At 61.9% G+C, this 23300-nt stretch overlaps 1 protein-coding gene across 7 annotated transcripts in view; it reads right to left on the bottom strand.

Moving 5' to 3' along the window:
- The window catches only part of SBF1 (SET binding factor 1), an 88155-nt gene that overhangs the window by 2105 nt on the left and 62750 nt on the right, over positions 1-23300 (bottom strand). For 2 of the 7 annotated variants that reach the window (XM_074573090.1, XM_074573091.1), the window contains 33 exons: positions 22959-23036; positions 22462-22575; positions 19842-19970; positions 19545-19643; positions 18322-18526; positions 17856-17968; positions 17211-17360; positions 17029-17097; positions 16349-16507; positions 15887-16146; positions 15027-15199; positions 14734-14807; positions 14427-14622; positions 13867-13994; positions 12439-12614; positions 11818-11895; positions 10151-10290; positions 8666-8873; positions 7566-7762; positions 7323-7460; positions 6217-6309; positions 5844-5921; positions 5087-5271; positions 4351-4527; positions 3143-3244; positions 2874-3059; positions 2602-2728; positions 2090-2220; positions 1193-1426; positions 895-1005; positions 509-720; positions 239-326; positions 27-158 (listed from right to left, as the gene is read on the bottom strand). In XM_074573090.1, the coding sequence (XP_074429191.1) occupies positions 27-158; positions 239-326; positions 509-720; positions 895-1005; positions 1193-1426; positions 2090-2220; positions 2602-2728; positions 2874-3059; positions 3143-3244; positions 4351-4527; positions 5087-5271; positions 5844-5921; positions 6217-6309; positions 7323-7460; positions 7566-7762; positions 8666-8873; positions 10151-10290; positions 11818-11895; positions 12439-12614; positions 13867-13994; positions 14427-14622; positions 14734-14807; positions 15027-15199; positions 15887-16146; positions 16349-16507; positions 17029-17097; positions 17211-17360; positions 17856-17968; positions 18322-18526; positions 19545-19643; positions 19842-19970; positions 22462-22575; positions 22959-23036 (4740 nt within the window). The remainder of the gene's footprint in view (positions 1-26; positions 159-238; positions 327-508; positions 721-894; positions 1006-1192; positions 1427-2089; positions 2221-2601; positions 2729-2873; positions 3060-3142; positions 3245-4350; positions 4528-5086; positions 5272-5843; positions 5922-6216; positions 6310-7322; positions 7461-7565; positions 7763-8665; positions 8874-10150; positions 10291-11817; positions 11896-12438; positions 12615-13866; positions 13995-14426; positions 14623-14733; positions 14808-15026; positions 15200-15886; positions 16147-16348; positions 16508-17028; positions 17098-17210; positions 17361-17855; positions 17969-18321; positions 18527-19544; positions 19644-19841; positions 19971-22461; positions 22576-22958; positions 23037-23300) is intronic. The other 5 variants (XM_074573092.1, XM_074573093.1, XM_074573094.1 and 2 more) reach the window with 3 other exon arrangements.

Genomic DNA, 23300 nt, shown 5'->3' with positions numbered 1-23300 from the left:
ACGGCGCAGCTCGGGGCCACACTCACATCGAAGAAGGCTTTCTCATCCACCGTCTTGGGGGCCCCCATGGTGGGGGTTCCTGGGGTGATGGACTCCACGTCAGCCAGGTCGATCACCCCTTTGCACTCCGTGTCCATCCGGCTGTCGTAGTACCGCAGCTGCGGGGAGAGGTCCCGCCGGCGTCAGGAGGGAGGGCGGGAGGGAGGGACAGACCCCGGCTCACCCGCCCCCGCAGTACCTGATGTTTGGTTTTATCCAGCACGAACCAGCGAGACTTCCACGGTTTCATGAAGGCTCCTTTCTTGTACAGAGACCCCTCGTAGGACCTGCAGGAGCCAGGCAGCGCGTTAGGGCGGAAAGCAGAGAGGGGCTGAAGGGCCGTTTGGTCTGCGGCGCATCAGCGGGGACATGAAGCGACGGGGGGGTCTGCACTCTGCAGAACCCACACACCTCCACCCCTCCCCAGAGAGGGATCCCCCCCCCGCCGGCACCCCGAGCCCCCGCCTGCCTGTTCTCGCTCTCCGACATCTGGAACTGGCTGTAGAGCGTGCTGGTGCTCTTGCGGCCGCCCTGCTTCCCGCTGGAGGGGGTGGAGGTGCTGCTGGTGTCGCTGTCGAGGCTGAGGTTGAGGGTGGAGCCCACCCCGCTCTCCTGCAGGTAGACACCCAGCGAGCGCCGGTGGTGGGAGAGCCCGGAGGACATCAGCAGGGAGCTGGGGGTCTGTGGGGAGCAGAGGGCACAGCGTGAGGGGGAGGACGGCCCCGCGTCCCTCGGGCACACGCAGCCGGGGGGGCCGAGCACCAGCCCCCTCCTCGGCCCCAGGAGCAAAGACCCGCTGCGCTGGGGGCAGCCTTGGGCAAAGCCGGCCCCCCCCTCCAGCCCCCCGTCACCTACCCGGCTGCCCTCCTGCCGCGCCTCCGTGCGCTGGGAAGCTTTGACCTTGTCCCACGTGTCCTTCCAGCGCTCCGGGATCTGCCCCAGCTCCATCTCCAGGTTGTGCAGCTCCTGTGGGGGGTTTCAGGCATCAGCCCAGGCCGGGGCAAGACCCCTGGGACCGCTGTCCCTGTCCCGGGGGCTCAACTGACTGCAGCCCTGCCACAACCCTGCCCCGCCGTGTGCGTGGGGCAGCGTCCCACCCCTGGGGACACCATGGGGAGTCCAGGCCAGGGCCAAACCCAGAAGCAACGCCCACCTCCAGCAGTTTGGAGATGGCGTCGGGCTCCACGCGGCTGCGGTTGTCGTAGCACGGCCAGATGATCTTGCGCTTGGTCTGGGGGGCACTGGTGTCCTGCCGATCCGCCTCCTCCATGTGCTCCGGCTGCCCCTGCGTCAGCTCCCAGTCGTAGGAGGGGCCCTCGGAAAGCGTCTCCTCCGTGTAGTAGTCCCACACCTTCAGGTTGGAAATGTTGCTGTACGGCCTTAGCACCTGCGGAAGAAGCAGGGTGATGCTCAGGAAGGGCAGCAGCTTCCAGGCAGGCCACGTCCCTGGCCGTGCTGCAGGGACAATGTGTCCAGACGGGAAATGGGTCCCTTCACAACAAGCTTCCTGCAAGGACGATGCTTTCTGACCGGTAACAAGAGGCAGCCGAGGCTGGAAGGCTGGGGGCTGGCCAGGAAAAGGCAATGCTGGGCTGGAGAAAGGCAGAACTTTGGCCAAGACTGAGCCCAGATGGAGCGAGAGCTCCGAGCAGCTCGGCAGAGAGCAGCCCCTGCGCTGCCCCGAGGAAGGACGTTCCCAGCTGCTGGAGGTGGAGAGCCTCAAACGAGACCCTGGCAGCTCCCCCTGGGCATCTCCCCCCTGCCCCGGCCCTCTGAAACCTCACCTACGTCCCCCGACTCCTCTGCAGGGACACGGCTCTCAGGGGCCTGACTCCGCTCCTGCCCCCCGAGGCGGCAGCCATCCTCCCCAGGGCCCCGGCGCGGCAGCCGGGCAGGACCACTCAGGTGGGCAAACGCCACGGTCCGGCCGACAGAGCTGCTCGCTCGCCTCCACGCGGGCGAGGAGACCCCGGGGTGCCCCTGGAAAGCCCCGTCCCAGCTCTGCATCGTGCGGGGGCTCGGCTGGGCTGCCCTGGAGCAGAGCGCTCACCTCCCCATCCTCGGGGGCATACATGTAGTTGAAGAAGATGGGGGCTTTCTTGTTCAGCCGGTCAATGTAATCCCAGATGGACTTGTAGACCTGCTGGCTCTTCCGCTCACCCTTCTCCTCGTAAAGGAGGCCTGGGGAGAAGAGAGCAGGGAAGGGCATTATTAGGGACTCTTTATTAGGGAGTGTCGTGATAGGATGAGGGGGAAGGGTTTTCCACTGGAAGAGGGGAGATTGGGATGAGATATCGGGAAGAAATCCTTTGCTGTGAGGGGGGTGAGCCCCTGGGCCAGGGTGCCCAGAGAAGCTGTGGCTGCCCCATCCCTGGAGGGGTTCAAGGCCAGGTTGGACGGGGCTTGGAGCAACGTGGGCTGGTGGGAGGTGTCCCTGCCCAGGGCAGGGGGTGGCACTAGGTGGCCTTTAAGGTCCCTTCAACCCAAACCCTCCTGTGATTCTATGATTTGGGGCAAGGCACTGAGCTGCCCTCCGCTGTGGGCCCCGCACACTGCCCTCACCCAGCTCGATGCGCTCGTAGTCGGAGTCCAGCAGGAACGTCCGGAAACGGTTGGAAATGTAGTGGTAGCTGAGGAACTTCAGGTAGTACTGGCTGAACTCGAACTCCATGGGGAACTGCAGGTGGATCTGCAAGGAGCAGGACGGGTGAGACCTCCCAGGACCCACAGACCGGCTCTGGACTCGTTCCCTGCTGCACAAGGAGCCAGCCAGCCCTGGTGCTTGCGGAGACGCGTCCAGGGCAGAGCCGGCGGCCAGCGCGCTTGGAGCTCACCTGATGTACACAGTCCAGGAACTGCAGGAAGATGGGGGCAAAACCGCTGCTCTGGCCGGCCAGGGTCTGGGCCCCGCGGTGGCTGAAGCGGTGCCCGAAGGACAGCCACTCCTTCTCCACCAGCAGGCGGAAGCCCTCCAGCGTGCGGTAGTAGGGGTCCGAGAGCAGCTGCACCAAGGAGACCACCTGCAGGGACAGGGGGGGCTCGAGATGCTCGTGGGGAGATGGCCACGGGCAGCCGTCGCGTCGGGCAGCGGCAGGGCTCCTACCTGCGTGGTAATGTCCCAGCCGTCCTCCAGGCTGACCAGCACAGAGGAGCCCGTGTCCAGGAGCTCCACCACCAACACCGAAATCTGCAGGATCTTATGGATCTGCCAACGTAAGGGCCAAGAGTTACCAGGGTGCAGGGAACTCATTTGCTGGACGTTGTGCGAAGCGACCCTTTCTCCTGGAAGCGGGTGAGCCAAGCAAAGCAGAGCACGGGGGTTATGCAGGGCCACGAGACACAACCCTGCCGCATTCAGCCACTGTGCAGCACCCTTCGTCTTCAACAGCAAGGCCAGCGGGGCAGAACCACCACACCACGAGCAGAGCGCTGGGTCCTGAGCAGAGCCATGGGCTCCTCGCTCCCCACAGCAGCCAGAGGGTCCGGTCCCACAGCAGCTCCACAGTGGGACCAGTCCTGCAGAGCAGCAGCCACCTGGGCCACCCTGGCTCCTGCAGGCACCGCCTTCTACCAAGCCCTTTCCAGCATTGTGCCGTCCTGCAAGTCCTGCCCCGCTTCCCCAGCTGCCCCGGACACTCACGGCTCTCGTGTCCAGAGCCGCCGAGCAGTACTCTCGGCTATTTTCACAGAATCACAGAGTGATGGCGGTTGGAAGGGCCCTCTGGAGGCCATCTCCTCCAACCCCCTGTCAGAGCAGGGTCACCCAGAGCAGGTGGCACAGGAACGCGTCCAGGGGGTTTGGGATGTCTCCAGAGACGAGACTCCCCCACCTCTCCGGGCAGCCTGGGCCAGGGCTCTGCCACCCTCACAGCAAAGAAGTTTTTCCTCATCTTGAGATGGAATTCCCCGTATTCCAGTTTGTGCCCGTTGCCCCTTGTCCTGTCCCCGGGCACCACCAAGAAGAGTCTGGCCCCATCCTCTTGCCCCCCGCCCGTTAGCTCTTGCTGAGCATTGATGAGATCCCTCCCAGTCTGCTCTTCTCCAGCTGAATGGCCCCAGGGCTCCCAGCCTGTCCTCAGCACAGAGATGCTCCATCCCCTCAGCATCTTTTTATCCTTGTTCCTCATACCAGCCTTGCTCCCTTCGTGTCCCCTGCTCCATGCCACAGCGACGCTTTTGGAGATGTCACCTGGACCCCCATTCCCACTTTGCCAGGAGCTCAGAGCACATGCCCTTGAGTGACAGCCAACAGCAAAGACTCCTACCGTGGGGACAGACCAGTGCCCCTCTGGGCTCTTGGTGACAACTGACCTGGGACAGCCACTCGGACTCCTCCAGGGACCGCAAGTAGGTGACACTGGTGTCAGGAGAGTGGCAGCCGGGCACGCAAGCCTTCATCAGCTTCTTGAAGCTGGCCTTCACCTGCCGCACATCGAACACCTCGATGGGCACCACCTCCCAGTGCTGCAGCGGGTCCGGTTTCACCCCCTGAGGGAGGAGAGAATCAGCACCGTCCCGAGAGACCCCCCGAGCAGACCCACTGTCCCCCTTGGAAAGACAGAGTCGTTGAGGTTGGAAAAGACCTTTAAGCCCGTTGAGTCCAACCATTAACCCAGCACTGCCCAGTCACCACTGACCCACGTCCCTCAGCACCGCGTCTGCCTGGCTCTGAAATCCCTCCAGGGATGGCGACTCCACCACTGCCCTGGGCAGCCTGGTCCAAGGCCTGACAACCCTTTCCATGAAGACATTTTTCCCAATATCCATCCTAAACCTCCCCTGGCACAACTTGAGGCCGTTTCCTCTTGTCCCATCGCCTGTTCCTTGGGAGAGGAGCCCGACCCCCCCTGGCTACCCCCTCCTTTCAGGGAGCTGCAGAGAGCGAGAAGGTCTCCCCTCAGCCTCCTCTTCTCCAGGCTGAACACCCCCAGCTCCCTCAGCCGCTCCTCACAAGCCTCCTGCTCCAGACCCCTCACCAGCTCCGTTGCCCTTCTCTGGACACGCTGCTTGTCCCCGCCCCGGAGGCTGTCCCAGGTGCCAGGGTTACCTTCAGCTGTGACTTGTCCCCGATGATGTAGAGCGAGGCGCGGTGCTGGCGCAGGAAGCTGGCCTCCGAGGGGGTGCCGTTGTGCTGGGCACCCAGCAGGTCCTTCCCAGCCAGGCGCGACCCGATCTCCATGTTCAGGGCGTAGCTGCTCATGCGCCCACTGGCTCGGATGCTGCCCCACTTGCCTGCAGGAGAGATGGGGGTCAGGCCGGGGGTCCCGGGTAGCTCACAGGCTGTGCTGGCGTCTGCGTCCCCCCCAGCCAGGCTGACCCCGGGGCCAGCAGCCAGCCACGAAAGCAGCGTCCGAGCTGCTGTCACCCCGCTGCCCTGGGAGCACATGCCGGGAAGGTGCTGGGAACCAGGTTTGCTTTTGCTCCTTCTCCTTGCTGGGTGCTGTAGGATCTCCTGCCTGGCGGGTACGGAGACCAGCCCCAGCCCCAAGCCCCAGCACCGCGGGACCCCTGCCCTGCCAGCCAGCCCCGCACCCTGGCCACCACCACCCAAGCACCAGCAGATGCGCAAGGAGCCTAAAGCAAACCTGGAAGGACGTTGCAGGATCAGCGGGGGACAGGCCCGGTACTTACCGCTGGCACTGCGAGCCGGCCTGCGCCAGCGACATGCTGGGTGGAGGCGTTAGCGTGTGGAGGTGGGGTGTTACTGGGGCATTAGTTGTGTGAAGGGTGGGAGTGTGTGTGTGGGGGGGTCAGTCGGTCAGGTTAGCACCCGGGCGGTGGTTAGGTGGCCGGCGGTACTGTACCTCGGGGCGTCTCGCGGCCCTTCGGCGACACGCACTTGGGGGTGGAGAGAGTGATGACCCTAGCTCTGTGAGCCAGCCCTGAGAGCACAGGACGAAAGCGGCCTCAGCGCGGGCACCGGGACCAGATGGACCCACGCTCTTGCGGGGCCGGGCGGGAGGCGCCCAGGGACCCGGATGGAGCGACTGGAGCAATGAGTGGGATGAAGGAGATGGCTCCGGGGTGCTGCAGCAGGTCCCTCCCGCCCTCCCTGCGGCTGCCCCGCGGCAGAGAGCTCGGGGGAGCGAGGGGGAAGCATCTACTCTACAACGGCTGCCCCGAACCGGGGGCCTTTGCGAGGCCCCCACGAGGCAGCGTTCACTCACACGTCCTCACCTCCGCGGCTAATAGTACCGGGCCCATCGTCCTTCCCTCCCATCACCTGCTTCATGAGCGATCCCAGCTTAGGCTGTCTCTTGTCGGAGAAATCTGTAGCACCAACAAAACGTCAGCTCTCGGCCTCGCTGTGCCGCTCCAGAGGGGCGCTCCTGCCTTGCCTCCCCACAGCCGCTCGGGAGGGAGGGAAGGGGCCGGAGAGAGAAAGCGGCAGCAAGCAGGAGGGCCCGGGGCCGGGACCAGGAGGCCAACATGCAGGAGACACCTTCCAGCTGGAGCCACAGCGAAAAGGCAGCTGGTGCGACCGCGCGAGCAGGGTCTCCACCCTCCTGCAGCTTTGCTCCAGGGGTTTTGCCCCTCGGGGGGGTCACCCAGGCACTGCCGCAGCCCGGCAGCCCCCTGTGCTGCTGCTCCCTCGCCACCACACCAGGTCATCTGCTGGTCTGGCCCTCCCTCCTTCAGCCGTGGCTCTGGGCACGTCCCCCCACGCCAGGGGAGAGGCCTCGGAGGGGCTTTTGGCAAGTCGTCTCCTGCCCAGGCTGCAGGGTCACCCCTGGGTCTCCCTGGGCTCCCCCCACGGTGCTCCCTGGCTGCGTTCCCCCACGGTCCCTCCGGCCCCAGGTCACCTCTGCAGCAATGATGGGGTGGAATGGCTGGGACAGAGGATGAATGACACCGGAGCGTGGCGAGGTGGCTCTGCCCCGGCAGGCAAGGACAGGCTGCTCGGACAGACTTACCGAGGCTTCCCACGGCAGACCCCCAGCACCACTGCCACTGCGCTGGGGCGCAGACGGTGCCGAGATCTCAGCTAGCGAGGTGCGTCCCCGCCGCACGCCTGGATCCGAGCACAGTCCGGAGCCCGCAGGGCTCGCAGGTCCGGGGCCACTGCGTTTCCCAAAACCCGTCCCCACCACCAGCCACGGAGGCCCAGCCGGCGCTGGGAGCTCTGGAGAGCGCGCTGGGAAGGCTCCGCTGCCTCCTCCGCCATGGGAGCCCGGGGACAGCAGCTCACCTGGCCACCCAGGCTCTGGGACGGACAGCGCGACCCATGGAGCACGAGCCCTCCTGCAGCCCCGCTGCGCCGCAGCCAACACCGAGCTCCTCACCTGAGCTGCTCATGTGCGCCGAGGTGAAGCCACTGAGCGTGTTGCGCCCGCCTGCGTCGGCGTAGTGTGGCATGGAGTTGATCACGGCCTGCAGGTACTTCTCCTGCTCCAAACTGGTGGAGTCCGTCTGCGAGGGGCCTAGGAGGAGAGACACGAGCATCACAGCTCTGCCACCAGCACCGGGCCTGAGGAGGGGTCTGCGGCCCACTCCCAGGGTTGCCCAGGGGCGGAGGGGATGGGCACCTGCGGTGGGGGCGTTCTGGGACTTGAAGAGGCCCACGACGCCCTTGCCATGCAGCCCCCCCGAGCGCAACAGCACGGCCTTGGTGCGGGAGTTTCGCCAGCACACCACGGGGAAGCGGTTCTGGCGGTAGCAGCGGGAGATGCGCTGGATGGTGTTGTCCTGGATGCTCTGCGGCACGATGAGCAGCCCGGGGTAGCTGCGGGAGAGAGGGGAGGCTCTGCAGAGCCCAGCGGGGCACAGCATCGCAGTGGTGCGACCCCCCCACACCTTCAGCAAAAACCCTTTGAGCTCTTCTGGGTGGCAGCGGGCTGTGGCCAGTGACTCCCCTGAGCTGAGAGACCCCTCAGGCTGAGACCTCGAGGCCAGGGCAGGAGAAGACCCTTCTCAAGCCTCAACTATCGCCCACTGAGGAATGCCGACACATCACGAGTATTTACCCTAAATCTGAGAAAGGGAAATTTTAACTCTAGACTGGTCTCTCTCTCTCATCCACCTCTATGGTGTGAGATACACATTAGCTTTAGGGACGTGGATGCTCTTCTGTCCATCTGTGCACGTGTAGGACCTAAAAGCAGCACATTTTGGCTCATTAGAACTGCCCGCTACCACGAAATTCCTGATCGGAAACCTGTGTGTGTGTGTGCACGTGTGCTTATATGCTTTGCTTAAATATATATAAATGCGTGTGTGTATTGATCCATGATTTGTACCTTTACTCATACGTATGTGTATTGATTCGGGATACCTTCTAGTAAGTGAGCGTGAATCCTGCCATTTTTGAATCTGTAACTAAGTCGCCGTTCAATTATTTTGTTTACTCACTTTGTAAACCCCTAAACCGGTTAATGATTAAGTGCTGCTAAATTCAACCTCTCGATCTAACTTACATCATTAATAAATTTCGAATAGCTGTTAAATCACAGCTGCGTCAAACATTTTCATCCGCAACAGCAGCTGCAGGAGAGAGCGGAGGCTCTGCAGAGCCCAGTGGGGCACAGCACCAGCACCCCCCCAGCTCCCACGAACCAGGAGAGACCCCCGCTGTCCTCTCCTGACCCTGCGGACCCCCCTGCGCGGCCACAGCCCCACTGAGGCTTACCTGCGGCAAATGGCGTACATGCGGTTGACGGTGGAGATGCGGAAGGGCTCGTTCTTGGAGCGGGTGAGGCTGCTGCTGAGGGTGCCCAGCCCCATCCGCTGGTAGTCGCGGCAGCAGGCTCGCTCCACCAAGTGGTTGATGGTCATCTTGTCCGAAGGTCTGATGGTGGTGGTGGGGGTCAAAGTGCTTCTGTCCATCTCTTCAGACACTGCGGAGGCAAAAGGGAGTCTGGGTCCGCCCTTGGCACAGACACGGCGTCCCACGTGCAGCTGGAGCAGCCGGCCGGGCCGGAGGCATCCCCCAACCCAGCAGAGAGCGGACAGGGCAGGAGCCCCCTCCCACCATCTTCCCCTGGAATGGGAGAGCTCAGCTGCCCCAAGCAAAGGGCTGGGCACTGGGCTTCGGGGCGAGAGCCTTTACTTGTGAGGCTGAAAGCACGAGGAGAAGTCAGCTGCCCAGGTGCTGCCGCTAGAGCAGGTTTCTTTGGTGCTTTCACATCGCTTGATACCACTGAGAGACATGGAACAGCTCAACATAGCTCCAGAGCTCCTCCATCACACCGGTCGCATCTCCTCCCGCAGAAGAGAGAAACCTCCTGGGAGAGGGGGGTAACACGGGCGAGACCCCGGCCCCAGCGACGCTCTCAGCCCGGAGACTTCCATCCAGGCAAAATCACTGTCAGGTGGACACAACCCTTGGTGGCCACCCTCTGCAGGCGGTTTTCCTAATGCTCCCAACGCATTTCCCAATGCCAGAACCAGAGGACAACAACGGATCTCAAAGGCCTGAAGGCAACTGGTGGTTTTGCTCATAACTTAAATGATGGACACAGTGGAAGCTTGTAACATTTGTGGCAGACCTCGGGCTGAAAAGCGCTGCAAACTGGGGAGCGAACAAAAGGAGCAGAATCCAAAGTATTTCGGTGAACAGAAGGAAAGATCCAAAATCATCCATGTCCTGTCTGACGGGCCAGCCCCACATGCGGCAGCAGGGACTGGTCCCCGCAGACACCATTCCCCACTGAAACCCTAAATCCCATCCACCACATCTTCTCTGACAGGCCTTCCCACCCAGGAAGGTCGTAATCTTCAACGCGGAGGACTCCTGTCCCTTCCAGTCTTTGTTACTCTCAAACCAGTCAAGCTCTTCTCGCATCTAACCTGACCCACCTTGCTGCAGCTTAAATCTGTGACTTTCCATCGAGGAGCTGAGGCTGCAGACCACAGAACCCCCTCCTCCCCGCAGGGCCCACTACGCACTGGAACTATATTGAGCTGCTGACTGCCCACCACCAGCAGACGAGAGCTGGTGGGCTGTCCAGAACTGGGAGAGACGGCCGTGGTGGCAATCCTCTGCACCAGGGAGGCTCCCACCCTGCTCCCCTGCAGAGCGACGGCCGAGACCTCTCCCAGCTGGAAGATGCTCCTGCTCCAGCAAACGCCCCGCTCCCCACAGCCCCCCACCCCTGCTCAGGGTGCTCCCAACCTGAGATTTCATCCTCGTTGTCCTCTGGGAAGTGCTGGCTGCTCCGCTGCTCCCACGTGGGCGGCGTGTATTTCTTTCGCGTCACGTATTGGCGGCCAATTGTTTTCTTGGCATTTTTCACCAGGTTTTTGGAGAGTGTCCTGGAACCAGAGAAGAGGTTGAGGCCAGCGAACACCACCTCCCGCACGTGCACGACCACAGGCCAGCGCGGCCAGAAGAACAGCCACCGAAGGGTTAGAGACAACAACACTCAGTCACACCCAGAGCGAAGCAGAGATAGGAGCATCCCTCACCACCAGCTGCAGGCACGGGGTCAAGTCACTGTCACCACAGGAGGGGAGATGTCACCTGCTAGCTCCCTGCAGGGAGGAGCCGCCTCCTTGGCTGTAGGAGGGCTCCAAACCAGAGGCAGAACCTACAACGCATTCCTTCCCTTGGGGGGACCAGCGTGCCCGGGGGCCTGGACGGCGCAGCCCAGCTGAGCAGGCGTCCCAGCGTCCCGACCTGAGGGGACACCAGTCTTGTCCTGGGCTCTAACGCCATCACCTCCGCTTCGGAGCTCCCACAGGGAGTGATCTAGCTCGTCCCTGGAGGAGACGGGCTCCAGCTCATGGCAGGGGCTGGGGATGCACCGCAGGACACTGGAAGCCCAGCCTGGACATGGGGCTGCTGCGCCCTGGGCAGAGGGAGGCAGGTTGCGGACGGTGACCTGCTCGATGCCATGTTAGGGACAGGGAGAGCCCAGCTGGGCTTGGCAGCACTAGGAAAACAGGGAAGGGAGACCTTCCAAAGCCCACGGGTGATTAGGCTGCATGGTCAGAACAGGCTCTGCACGACGGAGGTCCAGAAGGCAGGAATTCCTGAAGGCAGGAATGGTCTGCCCACAGACAGGACCTCGTGCTCATCACCATCTCCGTGAGCCCCTGGGCTCAAAGGGGAACAAATAAAGGAGAGGTGGGAGATGCGTCAGCCAGGGAAGGGGCCAGGTCCAACCCAGGAGAACAGCTACGCTGATGCAAAGATTTCTAGAAATCCACCTTATCCAGATGGGGGCAAAGTGAGAGTAGGAGGTGCCTTGTTCTGCTTTGCAAAGCAGACGATGAGGGAATCCACCTGCTCCCAACATCGACCAAAGCAGGGAAAGCCTTAGGACCAAGGAAGAACGTTGTCCTGAGAACGAATGCTCAGGTACGGAGGCGAGGAATGGAACGAGAGGGCTGTCTAACCAGAGGAGCAGGGTTTGCAGATAGTGTGGGGCACTGGAAGCACACTTGGAGGGGGGTGACAGAGCACATCTTCCAAGTTCAGACAGACTTTTGAGACTGTGCCCAGGCTTGGAGCTGGGCCCGGCAGCTCTAGAGGTCCCTGGAGGTTAGTGGTACAGGCACAGCTCCCTCAGCACGTCCTGGGATCCACTGGAGTGCCACAGAGCACTAGGATGACCGACCGACCGAGCGCCTCTGGAGGCCATGGTGCTGCGATAGTGAGAGCGCGCACCCCAAACCTGAACGTCAGACCGGCAGGCTGGAAAAGGGCATTCCCCGAGTGATAAGCCCACAGCCCCAGTCGCATGCAGAGCAGGTGAGAAGAAACTCTGGGAGCAGTGAAGGCTGCAGCCTGAGCCAATGCCACCTCGCAAGCTCCCGCCCAGGGTGAAGGCATCTTACGTGGTCGAATGGCCAAGGTGCCCGAGGGACATGACCCCCACTGTCAGGCCCTGGAACATATCGGTCACCTGCTGGGAGCTGAGTCACAAACACACGGGGAGAGACGCTTAGACTCCAGGCCACACCAAGCGCGAACACAGCAGCAGCCAGACCCCAGCGCCACAGCATTGCTTAACCTAGCCCCCGAGCGCAGGAGCAGGGCTGGCCGCAGGGCAGCACCACGCAGAGAGCTTTGCCGCTGCCCCGCTGCGCTCCCCGTCCTCCAGCACAGCACAGACTGCTCTCCCGTGCCCGCTGGAACCTCTCCCCCCAAGATGCCTCCACCAGGCTTGTGCCGTTTTGGCCTTGGCAACGGGGCAGGGAACGGCACTGAAGAGAACACCCTGCTTCCCACGTTTGGCCGGTCCTCTGCGTGGGGCCAGATCGCTGTGGCACGTCCCCTCCCCAGGACAAGTGGAGAGCTCTGAGCACAGTCCGACCCTGACCTCCAGCTCAGGAGTCTGTACCCCAGCTTTTCTCAAGTGACACCTGCTCAGCGGCTGGAGGAGGGAGAGGAGAAGCCCTGCAGTTCCCGGAAGGGTCAAGTGCGTCCCATGTGCTGTTGTCCCCCTGCACGGGTACCTGAGCGAGGGGTTCTTCTCCTTGGCCTTGGGCTGCATGGCTTGCTTGGGTGACTGGCCCACAGTGAAGGCGAAGGTGCCACGCACGTGCTGGGGGTAACGCAGCTTGTGCAGGTGCTTCCTGAAGACCTCAGCACTGTCTGAAGCCACCTCCTCATCGAAGGCAATCTTCAGCAACTGCAGGAACAGCAGAGAGCAGGCTGAAGGGTCACGGCGTGCTCAGCACAGCTGGGCCAGGGCGCTGGGAAGCGCTCATCCCACTGGCTCTTCCCACAGCACAGAGCTCAGACCCCGGTCGGGAGCAGGGACCGCAATGGGCACAGGCCAGGCTGGGAGCTGCCCTGGCTGCCCCTCCACGCCAGTTACTGCCAGACCCCTTCCCCCCGGAGACCACTCCGTACCCAGCACTGCTGCTCCTGTGATGTGCCCCGCGCCCGGTCACCACGCCTCTGAGCACGCAACATGGGCAGGAAGGAGCAGACAGCACATTTTAGCCGCTCTCCTCCCAGCATAGCTCTACCTCCACGAGTCTCTCAAGGATGTAAAACGCTGAAAAACTACTCGCGTTGTGACATCTCTCCCTGCTGTACTTCTCTCCCCCAAGACCTGCTACAAGGTTTTGCAGAACCGCCTCCCAGGGTGCCGGGTGGGGACATCTCACACCTTCCCAGGGCTCCAGCAACCCACCAGGACAGCTGGAAAGGACCCCCCCGAGCTCACAAGCAAGAAGCTGCTCCTGCACACGGCAGAACTCCAGCTGGAGCCCCTCTGCTGTGGGGACAGGCTGAGGGAGCTGGGGCGGTTCAGCCTGGAGAAGAGAAGGCGCCGGGGAGACCTTCCAGCCCCTTCCAGTCCCTAAAGGGGCTCCAGGAAAGCTGGGGAGGGACTCTGGCTCAGGGAGGGGAGCCACGGGACGAGGGGGAAGGGTTTTACACTGGAAGAGGGAGACTGGGATGAGATATTGGGAAGAAATCCTTTGCTGTGAGGGGGGTGAGCCCCTGGGCCAGGGTGCCCAGAGAAGCTGTGGCTGCCCCATCCCTGGAGGGGTTCAAGGCCAGGTTGGACGGGGCTTGGAGCAACCTGGGCTGGTGGGAGGTGTCCCTGCCCAGGGCAGGGGGTGGCACTGGGTGGCCTTTAAGGCCCCTTCCCACCCAAGCCATTCTATGATTCTACAGACCCCAGCCTACTCCTTCCTTTGCAAGGGGGCCTCCAGCTCCGTCTCCTCAGGCACACTGTCACCCGCTGCAGAGGTTGTCTTTGATCGCCTTAGGAAAACTACCCCCAAACCACATCAGCCCGGGCAGTGAGTGCCTCGCCCAAGGGATGGTGCCAGCCATGGCCATGTACCTGCTGGGTCCCACCAGCAATGTGCTCCTCAGCTGAGACATTGCAACGCAAAGGAGCAGCCCGACGCCTCACGCGGTCTCACCTGGAATGTGCACGAGCGCAGCTGCAAGCCCTCCTGGATGAACTGATCCATTGGGGCCTCGATATTGAACTTCTTCTCTTTGGTCAGCGAGGCAATGGGGAAGGATCGGATCACCACCTGCTCCCCCACTGGGAACGAGCATGGGAACAGGTCAGCCCAGGCCTGTCAACCCGCGCTGGACCACTCTCGATGGCCTCACCCCACAGAGAGCCCCGTAAGATAAAGCGGACAGAAACAGGCAAGATTTACTACAGCCAGCCCACGGCGACTCGTAGATGATGCCTAGGATGGGCGTGAGTAATGTATCATCTGCCAAAGGTGGACACCAAGAGCAACCACCTCCTTTGTAGTACTGGGAGCAACCATCAAGCTTGTGGTGGTTGCAGCAGCCCCCAGCAAGGCCTGGTGCTGGCTGGTCACTCACCCAAGGCAGCCAAGGCAGAAGCTCCTGCAGCAGGGTGAGCTGCAGCCGCTGCTCCAGAAGAGCCACCCACCACCTCCTCCCCAGGCATTACACCAACCCCTGGAGACAGAGGACGCGGCGCACACAAGACCCTTACCCAGCGGGTCCGTGGGAGTGCCTTTGAAGATGATGCGGTAAGTGGTGAGGAAGATGGCTCCTTCCGCAGGGAGGAGAGGTGGACCACCAATATTCCCTCCAGCAGCTTCTTCCCGTCCATCAGGCATGAGGCACACGCGGAGCCCTTCCATCACACACTCCTCACCCACCAACAGGTTGGGGCGCAGCAGCTTTGGCTACAGGGATGCACAAGAGGAAGCTCAGGGCCATGCAGACCACAGAAGGGGACCTGACAGCCCCACACGGCACCAGAACCTCCCCGCCACTGCAGCAGGCCAGGCCCCTACCTTCTGGATGGGAGGAAGCCTCTTGCTCTCCCTGTGCACGGCGTCCAGTGTCTCTATGTGCATCTGCACAATATCTGTGGACAAACGTCAAGTTAGAGACTGCGAGCAAAGTCCTGCCCTACACACCACCCAGGGGTGCCAACCCACCCTGTGGCACTGTCTGTGCCTTCTCCTGGCCTTCCCACTGCTTCCTGCAGAACCATCTCTTGAGCAGAACCCTGAGCTGATCTGGAAGGATCCCCAGTGAGAGCACGCGGCCGCCCATTGCCCAGCACCGCTGCAACGCGTATTACCAGGGATCATGACGTGCAGCCCCTTGAGGTGCTCGTTGGTGACTCCACTCTCCGTGCAGACTTTGTCCACAAAGCGGTTGATGAATCGCACCACGTAGTTGGCCACGTCAGAACTCTCTGCATCCTCAAATCCACTTTCTGTGTCATAGCTCTCAGCCACGCTGCCAGCGATGCTGTGGTACAGCAGTAGGGAAGAGTTAACCTGGAACATCTCTCCTCTGCTGTAACCCACGTCAGGCAGAGCCCAAGGGACTTTCCACTCCTGATACGAACCCATCTCAAGCTCTCCAGCTTCCACTCTGGGTATGAAACACCCCCGGGCACTGCAACCCGCATCAACCCTGACAGCAGCCGCATGATCAGCGGCTGAGGGAGCTGGGGGTGTTCAGCCTGGAGAGAAGGAGGCCGAGGGGAGACCTTCTCGCTCTCTGCAGCTCCCTGAAAGGAGGGGGTAGCCGGGGGGGTCATGCTCTTCTCTCAAGGAACAGGCGAGGGGACAAGAGGAAACGGCCTCAAGTTGTGCCAGGGGAGGTTTAGGATGGATAGTAGGAAACATTTTTACACTGAAAGGGTTATTGAGCATTGGACCAGGCTGCCCAGGGCAGTGGTGGAGTCACCATCCCTGGAGGGATTTCAAAGCCGGGCAGACACAGTGCTTAGAGATATGGTTTAGTGATGGTTTCTGTCAGTCAGGCCGGTGGTTGGACTCGATGATCTGAAAGGTCCCTTCCAACCTGGGCAATCCTCTGATTCTATGATCCAGATGCCCCAGGTACCGCACCAAGGAGCTGCCGTCCCCAGTTGAGGTTGCTCTGGTGTCCCTGCAGCACGGCCCTGCCCAGCTCTCCAGCCCAGCTCACCTGTTGGTGACGAAGCTGTTGCTGACACTCTCCACGTCCCCCAGCCCGGAGCTGCGTAGCAGGCGGTTCTTGCTGGTGTCGAGGGGCAGCAGCAGGTAGCTCATGCGGTTGGCGTAGTGGATGGCCTGGCTGAAAACAGTGCTCTCCTCCTTCTGGATCAGCTCCTGCTGCTTCTCTCGGCTCATGGTGGGCCAGAGCCTCAGCTGCTCCGATGCTATCTCCAGGGCAGACTTGGCCTCCTGGGGCCCTTCTGTGCTCTCCTGAAGGAGTTGGAAGGAGATGTTGGTCGTCTGCATGGACAGGAGACCTGCCAGCCTTCACCCCCCTGCTCCCACAGGGATCCCCCAGAACCTCAATCCCTCAGGCTGGTTTCAGCATCCTTATCAGACCGTGGACCTCTGGGGAGAGCTGCTTCTGAGCAGCGGCTCTCCAGGGACACCGGCACCGCTGTCACCTCCTCACCTCATCCACGTGGTTCTCCTCGTTGTTGTCCAGGTACAAGGCTCGGATGTGGTTCTGCACGTCGCAGTAGAACATGGCCTCCCAGAACTGGATGTTGGTCCACACCACATGCTCCTGCACACAGCTGTACGCAAACTGCGTGATGCCCGGGCTCAGTTTCTGGGGAAGGAGAAGGTGGAAGAGAGTTTCATACCAACGTGGCCTTTGCGCCAAGCTCCCCTCTCCACATAGTCCTTGCTCTAGCCTGCTCCCGGGAAAGGCAACGCACCCTTGTGCTGGCAGGAGGGACACTTGCGTCAGAGCTCCTCCGAGCATTCCCTGCAAACTCTTCCCAGGTTTGCCCGGCACCACCCAGCGCCCCGCAGGGCCTCACGCCACGGAAGCTTTAGGGGAGGCAGAACCTTATCTCAGCCCAGCTTCACTGAGAGATGAAGCTGGCGCTTCAGAGCAGCCCCAGTTTCTGAGCACCCTTCCCGCAGGTGTTCCAGCCACCTCGGGAGCCTTGGTCTGGCCAGCCTGGAGAGTGGTTGGGAGCTACAGGGCAAGCCCCCGCACTCTGAGAAGCAGCGAGGGGACAATCTGCCCTCAGCCTGGCTGCAGCGCTGGCTCTCAGTCCTCCAGCCTGCCAGCCTCGGCGGCCTCCCAGGAGTTCTGGCTCTCAGGACACTGCAGATACTCACTCGGCAGAAAGCGGTGACCAGCGGCAAGAGCGCGGCTGCAATCCCGTGCTCGTCCATGGCAGTGCAGTCCTGGGGAAGAGAGCAGAGGTTTCAAGAGGATTTGCTGCAAGACCCCCAGACGCACTCCCCGCACCATGCTGTCTCCCATGAGGGGAGACAGGCTCTGCCCAGCCCTCTCCTACCTGCAAACAGCAGTTCATCATGCGGATGATGAAATCAAACTGCTGGTGATCCAGCACCGCCCGGTTCTGCTGCACGTGGAGGTTCAGCTCCTGGGTCAGGCAGTGCCTGGCGGCTCGGCCCTTCATGGCGCGCAGCACAGCAGGGAACAACTGCAGCGGAAAGAAGAAGTCAGAGTGTAAAAAGACAGGGCCCAGCTGAGCTCTGGCCAGACGGTGAGTTCAAGGGCAGCCCACGCAGAGGAGGTGCAGGGGGGACTTCACATCCTGGCTGCGCTGGCTGACACCAGGGTGTTTACAGACAGCGCATCCGCACTCGGAGGTGGAGGCAAAGCACAGCAAAACCCCGCACCTGGGGTGGTCAGCAGGGCCGGGGAGGACCCCAGCCCGGTTATCTCCACGGGACAGACCCCGAGGGGCACCGGGAGATGCAGAACTATTGCTAAGCTGGCGCAGATCATCCCAAAGCCCAGGGACACAACAAGGAGGAACAGGACTGAGAGGGGAACACGTGCCCAGGGGAACAGAGCTGGTCAGCAGAGATCCGGACACGGGCAGGGAACATCCTCTCCAGCCTGCCACCGAGGAGGGGCAGAGCAACCCCCCCTCTCCTCCCCTCGACCACCAGCTCCTCAGGAGCCCCCTCACCTTTTTGGCTTCTAACATCTTGTTCTCAAAGACGTAGGAGATGCAGTTTCTGACCACCTCCAGGCGACGGGCGCTGTTGGCCAGGGCGTTGCCGTTGCGCTCCATGATGGCAGCTGGGGAGAGAATCGCCTGTTAGTTCCACCAGGGCAGGACTTTCACCCCCGGGGTGGGAAGGGATGGGTGCCCCCTCCCTGGCTCTGCGTGGGCAGAATACTGGGGTCTTCTGGAGGAAGAATACTATGGTGTCTTCAGCCATCCCCTCACTGGCTGATAGACTCCAGGGAGCTCTAAGCACCCCAAGGGACAGAAGCTAACGGGGACAGTGCTGCTGCTTCTCCAAAGCAGGTTTTGCTGATGTGGGACCCTCAGACAGGCCGTAGTGTGAAAAGGAGCCAGTGACACCACGGCAAAGCTCCTCCTGAGCAGGGTTTCTCTCCACAGGGCAAGACCCTCTGCACACACGTACCAATGGGGGGTCCTGATGGCACCATGCATTTCTTCTCTGCCTTCACAGCAGGAGGAGCCGTCTGCAGCTTGGCCGTGGCCTGGTCAATGATCCACTGCACCGTCCCCTCATCCAGACGGGGAAAAGGCTTCTGGTGGAGGCGCAGGTGACAACCTTCCGTGGGCTTCTGCACCTTGTGCATGGTCACCGCGGGGTACGGGTTCTCCTGGCACAGCAAAGACAGCTTCTTTTCAGGCATGTGGCCATCACGCATCATCTGGCAGGGCTGGAGCCCCAGCAAGGCATCCTTCAGCAACCTCTGCTGCTCTGAGGCCAAACACCCTCCCAGCTGGTACCTACAACCCCCAGAAACCGGCAGCCCCAAGGGCAGGCTGTGTGGGCAGCAGTGCCGGCACGCTCTGCTCCCAGGAGCCGCAAGGACAGCTCGCTTTGTCCATGGACACAACAGCGAGCAAAGCACCACACAGGAGCTCCGGCCTGAGACGGCAAAGGGCCCCATGGGCGCTGCTCTGCTTTCAGAAGACCTTTGCTGGCCCGCCCTGGATCAGACAACAAGTGCTGCAACTGCTCTGGAGCAAAGGCATGGGGTGCCTGATGCCCAGGCCAACTGAAGCCGAGGAATCACAGAATCACAGAAGGGTTTGGGCTGAAGGGACCTTAAAGGCCACCCAGTGCCACCCCCTGCCCTGGGCAGGGACACCTCCCACCAGCCCACGTTGCCCCAAGCCCCGTCCAACCTGGCCTTGAACCCCTCCAGGGATGGGGCAGCCACAGCTTCTCTGGGCAACCTGGCCCAGGGGCTCACCCCCCTCACAGCAAAGGATTTCTTCCCAAGATCTCATCCCAATCTCCCCTCTGTCAGTGGAAAACCCTTCCCCCTCGTCCCGTGGCTCCCCTCCCTGAGCCAGAGTCCCTCCCCAGCTTTCCTGGAGTCCCTTTAGGGACTGGCAGGGGCTGGAAGGTCTCCCCGGCGCCTTCTCTTCTCCAGGCTGAACCCCCCCAACTCCCAGCCTGTTGAATCCCGCTCCTGGCAGCAGCTCACACCAGGCCAGACCCTGCTGGGCCCGACAGCAGGTGCCCTGCCACGTGTGACAGCGCAGGGTGGGACAGGATTATGCTCCAGGAAGAGTTTACAGAGGGAGGACAGACCCAGTCTATCCCTGCCCCAAACATTCCCCCCTTGAGCAGTTTCCCCCTCCTGCGCTCGGGTCTCCAGGACTCACATTTTTGTAAAGTTTCTCCGCCAGCTCCTTGATGTGCCGCAGTATTTTCTGCTTGTTCCCCTCTTCTGCGCGCATGCGCTTCACTTCGTAAGCCACAAGCTGGGAGATGAAGAGACAGGTGAGAGGAGCAGCTGGGCAGGATCCGGCCACCCTCCCCATAGCCCAGCTCCATCCCCGGGTGCAATGCTGCAGCCAGAGTGTCCCGGCAGATCCCCGGCTGTCCCTCGAGGGGCAGGGAGAGCTGAGGATGTGCAGGACAGCTGGGCAGGGGTTTGCTGCTCCCATACTGCCGCTTACCTCATCGAACAGGTCGATGGAGCGGTACGGGGCCCCCCGCTCGGTCACGAAGCCGGCGAACGCCATGCCCTCCAGCACCTTGGTGAGGAAGTCGTCCTCCGTCAGCCCCCTCTGCCCAAGGAAGGCTGCCTGGAAGAGGGGAGAACGCACCGTCAGCAGCACTGCCCGGGCGTCAGGTCTCCCAGCTGACATGGCAGCCTGGGTGACACCATCACCGCAGCGAAGGACGGGGGCCCGTGTGGCAGTGGGGCCATGCCATCTCCTTCCCCGTCCCACATGGGCACAGGGATGGGGTCTGCACAGAAACCTGCATCTCTGGCCCGCGGCAGTGACACACTTGCAGCAGGACAGGCTCGGTGGCAAGTGAGGAGCACCAGCCCCAGCCCTGGGGGAAGCAGGGGCACAGCAGCTGCAGGCTCCTTCTGGCAGCTGTGACAGGGACCTCATCCTGAGCAACGCTGGTTCACCCCCCCTCCTCCCCAAACCTGCCTTTGAAGGAGCCTCTCGGCAGCGCCACAAAGGGAGCCTGAAGCACAGGTTTCCTGTGTCTGCGGAGAATCACAGGATGGTTTGGGTTGAAGGGACCTTAAAGGCCACCCAGTGCCACCCCCTGCCCTGGGCAGGGACACCTCCCACCAGCCCACATTGCTCCAAGCCCCGTCCAACCTGGCCTTGAACCCCTCCAGGGATGGGGCAGCCACAGCTTCTCTGGGCAACCTGGCCCAGGGGCTCACCCCCCTCACAGCAAAGGATTTCTTCCCAAGATCTCATCCCAATCTCCCCTCTGTCAGTGGAAAACCCTTCCCCCTCGTCCCGTGGCTCCCCTCCCTGAGCCAGAGTCCCTCCCCAGCTTTCCTGGAGCCCCTTTAGGGACTGGAAGGGGCTGGAAGGTCTCCCCGGCGCCTTCTCTTCTCCAGGCTGAATCCCCCCAGCTCTCTCAGCCTGTCCCCACAGCAGAGGGGCTCCAGCCCTCCCAGCATCTCCGGGGCCTCCTCTGGCCCCGCTCCAACAGCTCCGTGTCTCTCCTGTGCTGCAGAAAGCCCTTAGGCCTCTCCCCTCGGCAGATGGACACGGGAGCTCATCCCACCTGAGCACCGCCGGCTGCAGCCCACCACGCTCCTGCAGGAGCAGCTGGTGGGAACAGCCCTCGCTCCTCCCAACGCCGTCGCCCGCTCGCTGCACCCTGACTCAGCGAGAGGGGCAGGACAGGGGTGCTATGGCAGGGACCGCTCGCCCACAGACCTCGGGCCACTCTGCCATCTACGCTCGCCCTCCTGGCCACTCTGGGGAGGAGCTGGCCCAGCCCCGTTCCGGGGCAAGGAGCCGAGGGGCGCAGGGCTTGGTGCTGGAGCCACGGGCGCTGCACCAGAACACGGGCTGCTGAGTCCCGCGGCCCTGCACCCGGTGGGAGGAGGCAGAGGTGCTGCTGTGACCAAGGCAGCAAATAAGTGAAATTCAGGCTATTTTGTACCATATACCATTTCTGTGTGCAATGATTTTATGAAATGTAAGTTCACGATGTAGTTTTATGTTTTATGAAAGGGCATTTTCTCATGTTTACTGCATGTTTATGATTTTATGGAACTACTGAATCTTTGCTGGGAATAACCTTTTATTGAGCATTAAAAAAAAAATAGTTCAAAACCCTTATGAACACGCTGCTGACTTTAAATGTCCGGGACCAGCGCACATGATACAGCGCCAAGCAGCACTGGTGATGCACGAGCCCCGGCCGTGCACGGTGCGTGCGTGGTCCCACGCAGCTTTCGTGGGGACAAGGCATCGTCCCCTTGACCTCGGGGCAGGCTGGGCAGAGGGTTCCGACAGCCTTAAGGTCCTCAGCGACCTGCACGACTGTGGCAGGACTGCCGGCTGCAAGATGTGGCCACCCCAAGCCACAACGCTCGAGTCCCTCTGCTCTCGCTCCCCATCTGTCGCCTTCTCCTGTGTCAGGTCTCCTCCCAAACGCTTCAAGCTTCTCCCCGCTCTCCCTGCCCCGCCAGCCTTTCCAGCAGAGAGGACACCCCAGAAGCGCCCGGGAAGGCAGGCCCTGCCTCCTTCCTCTCCCCACATCTTAAGAAAACCCTCTCCCCTCCTGGGGGACCCCCCTCCCCACCAGGACACGAGGGACACCTTCTCTGAGCCTCAAAGGCTGCTGGACACCAGGCACCCAGGACGCCAGCTGCATCTGACCACACACGGGCATAAACAGGGAAGCGCCATCTGACCCGCGAGACCTCGGGACGGTCAAGGACAAACAAGGGCTGCAGGTGGACCCGGGGAAGAGGTCACTTGCTGCAAACACAGAACTGCCTTCTAGATATAGCTGTATTTGTGCAAACCTCTTCACACGTCAGCCCGTCCCAACCTCCGCTCAACCCACCTGGGGAAGAGCTATTCCACAGGAACAGTTTGAAAAAATAATTCTGTTGCACGGAGAGGAGGTGGTGGAGCAGATGGAGGCACCGCAGACACACGCTCCCTGCCCTCCCGCGCTGCCCAGGGCCCATCACACCGCTCCCAGCAGCTGGTTTTCCCCCAGGGGGCTCAGACTGGAGCCAGGCTGGTGCCAGAGGTGCTGGGCAGCCCCGACACACATGTGCCCGTGCCGGCGCCTCACCTTATGGAATCGGATGACGGGCTCAGGATGGATGCGGATGATGTGCAGACACCAGCGATAGCCCTGAAGCAGCTGTGCAAACAAGCGGAGGAAGACAGCCCGGATCTCCTTATCCTGGGAAGAGGGAAGGACAGCGTGGTCACAGCGTAGTCAGGTGGAGGGTGCAGACGAGCCAGCCCACAGGACAGGAATTTACACCCAGCACAGAGGCGAGGGGATCAAACCACACATCAGGGTCAGCTTCTGCTGAGCGGGGCAGGAAACTCGGCAGAGATTCCAGGGAAAAAGGGACACGGCAGGCTGGGTTCACCGTCCTGCCTCCCCCTCACAGCGGCCCTGACACTGCACGCAGCGGAAAGGGAGCTCTCACAGCCCCGGGGTTTGCTGAAGTACCCAGAAGTTTGGTGTCTGCCTCCAGCAAACCCGGCACCGCTGGTTTCCAGGCCATGACTGCATGGTTTCCAGGAGGGGTCCCTCTCCCTCCCCGCTCCACTCACCTGCATTTTGAGAGAAGAGGCAGAAATCGTTGAAGGGGGGAATGCAAGATCTGCCACCTCCAGCTCCGGGTCCAAGACCTGCACAGACAAGGCACACAGCAGGCTCAGCAGGGGCGTAGGGGGGGGTCTCCGCCTTCACAGCTGGAAAAAGCAAAGCCGCATTCTCCAGGGACCCAACAGCACCCCAGAAAGGCCCGAGGGGCTTGGAAACAAACCCAGGGGGCTGGAACCACCAGGTACCAGAAAACACTCTGTCGTGCGAGGGAAGCCTCGAGGCCAGACCCTTCCTGGCAAAGCCCTGGAGCACGGAGCCCGGGACAGCTCAGCCGAGAGCAGCAGGGA

This window comes from Larus michahellis, chromosome 1, assembly GCF_964199755.1.
Source record: "Larus michahellis chromosome 1, bLarMic1.1, whole genome shotgun sequence".
Lineage (NCBI taxonomy): Eukaryota > Metazoa > Chordata > Aves > Charadriiformes > Laridae > Larus > Larus michahellis.
The sequence above is the reverse complement of the archived record's forward strand: the minus strand, read 5'-3'. Positions and strand labels throughout refer to the sequence as shown.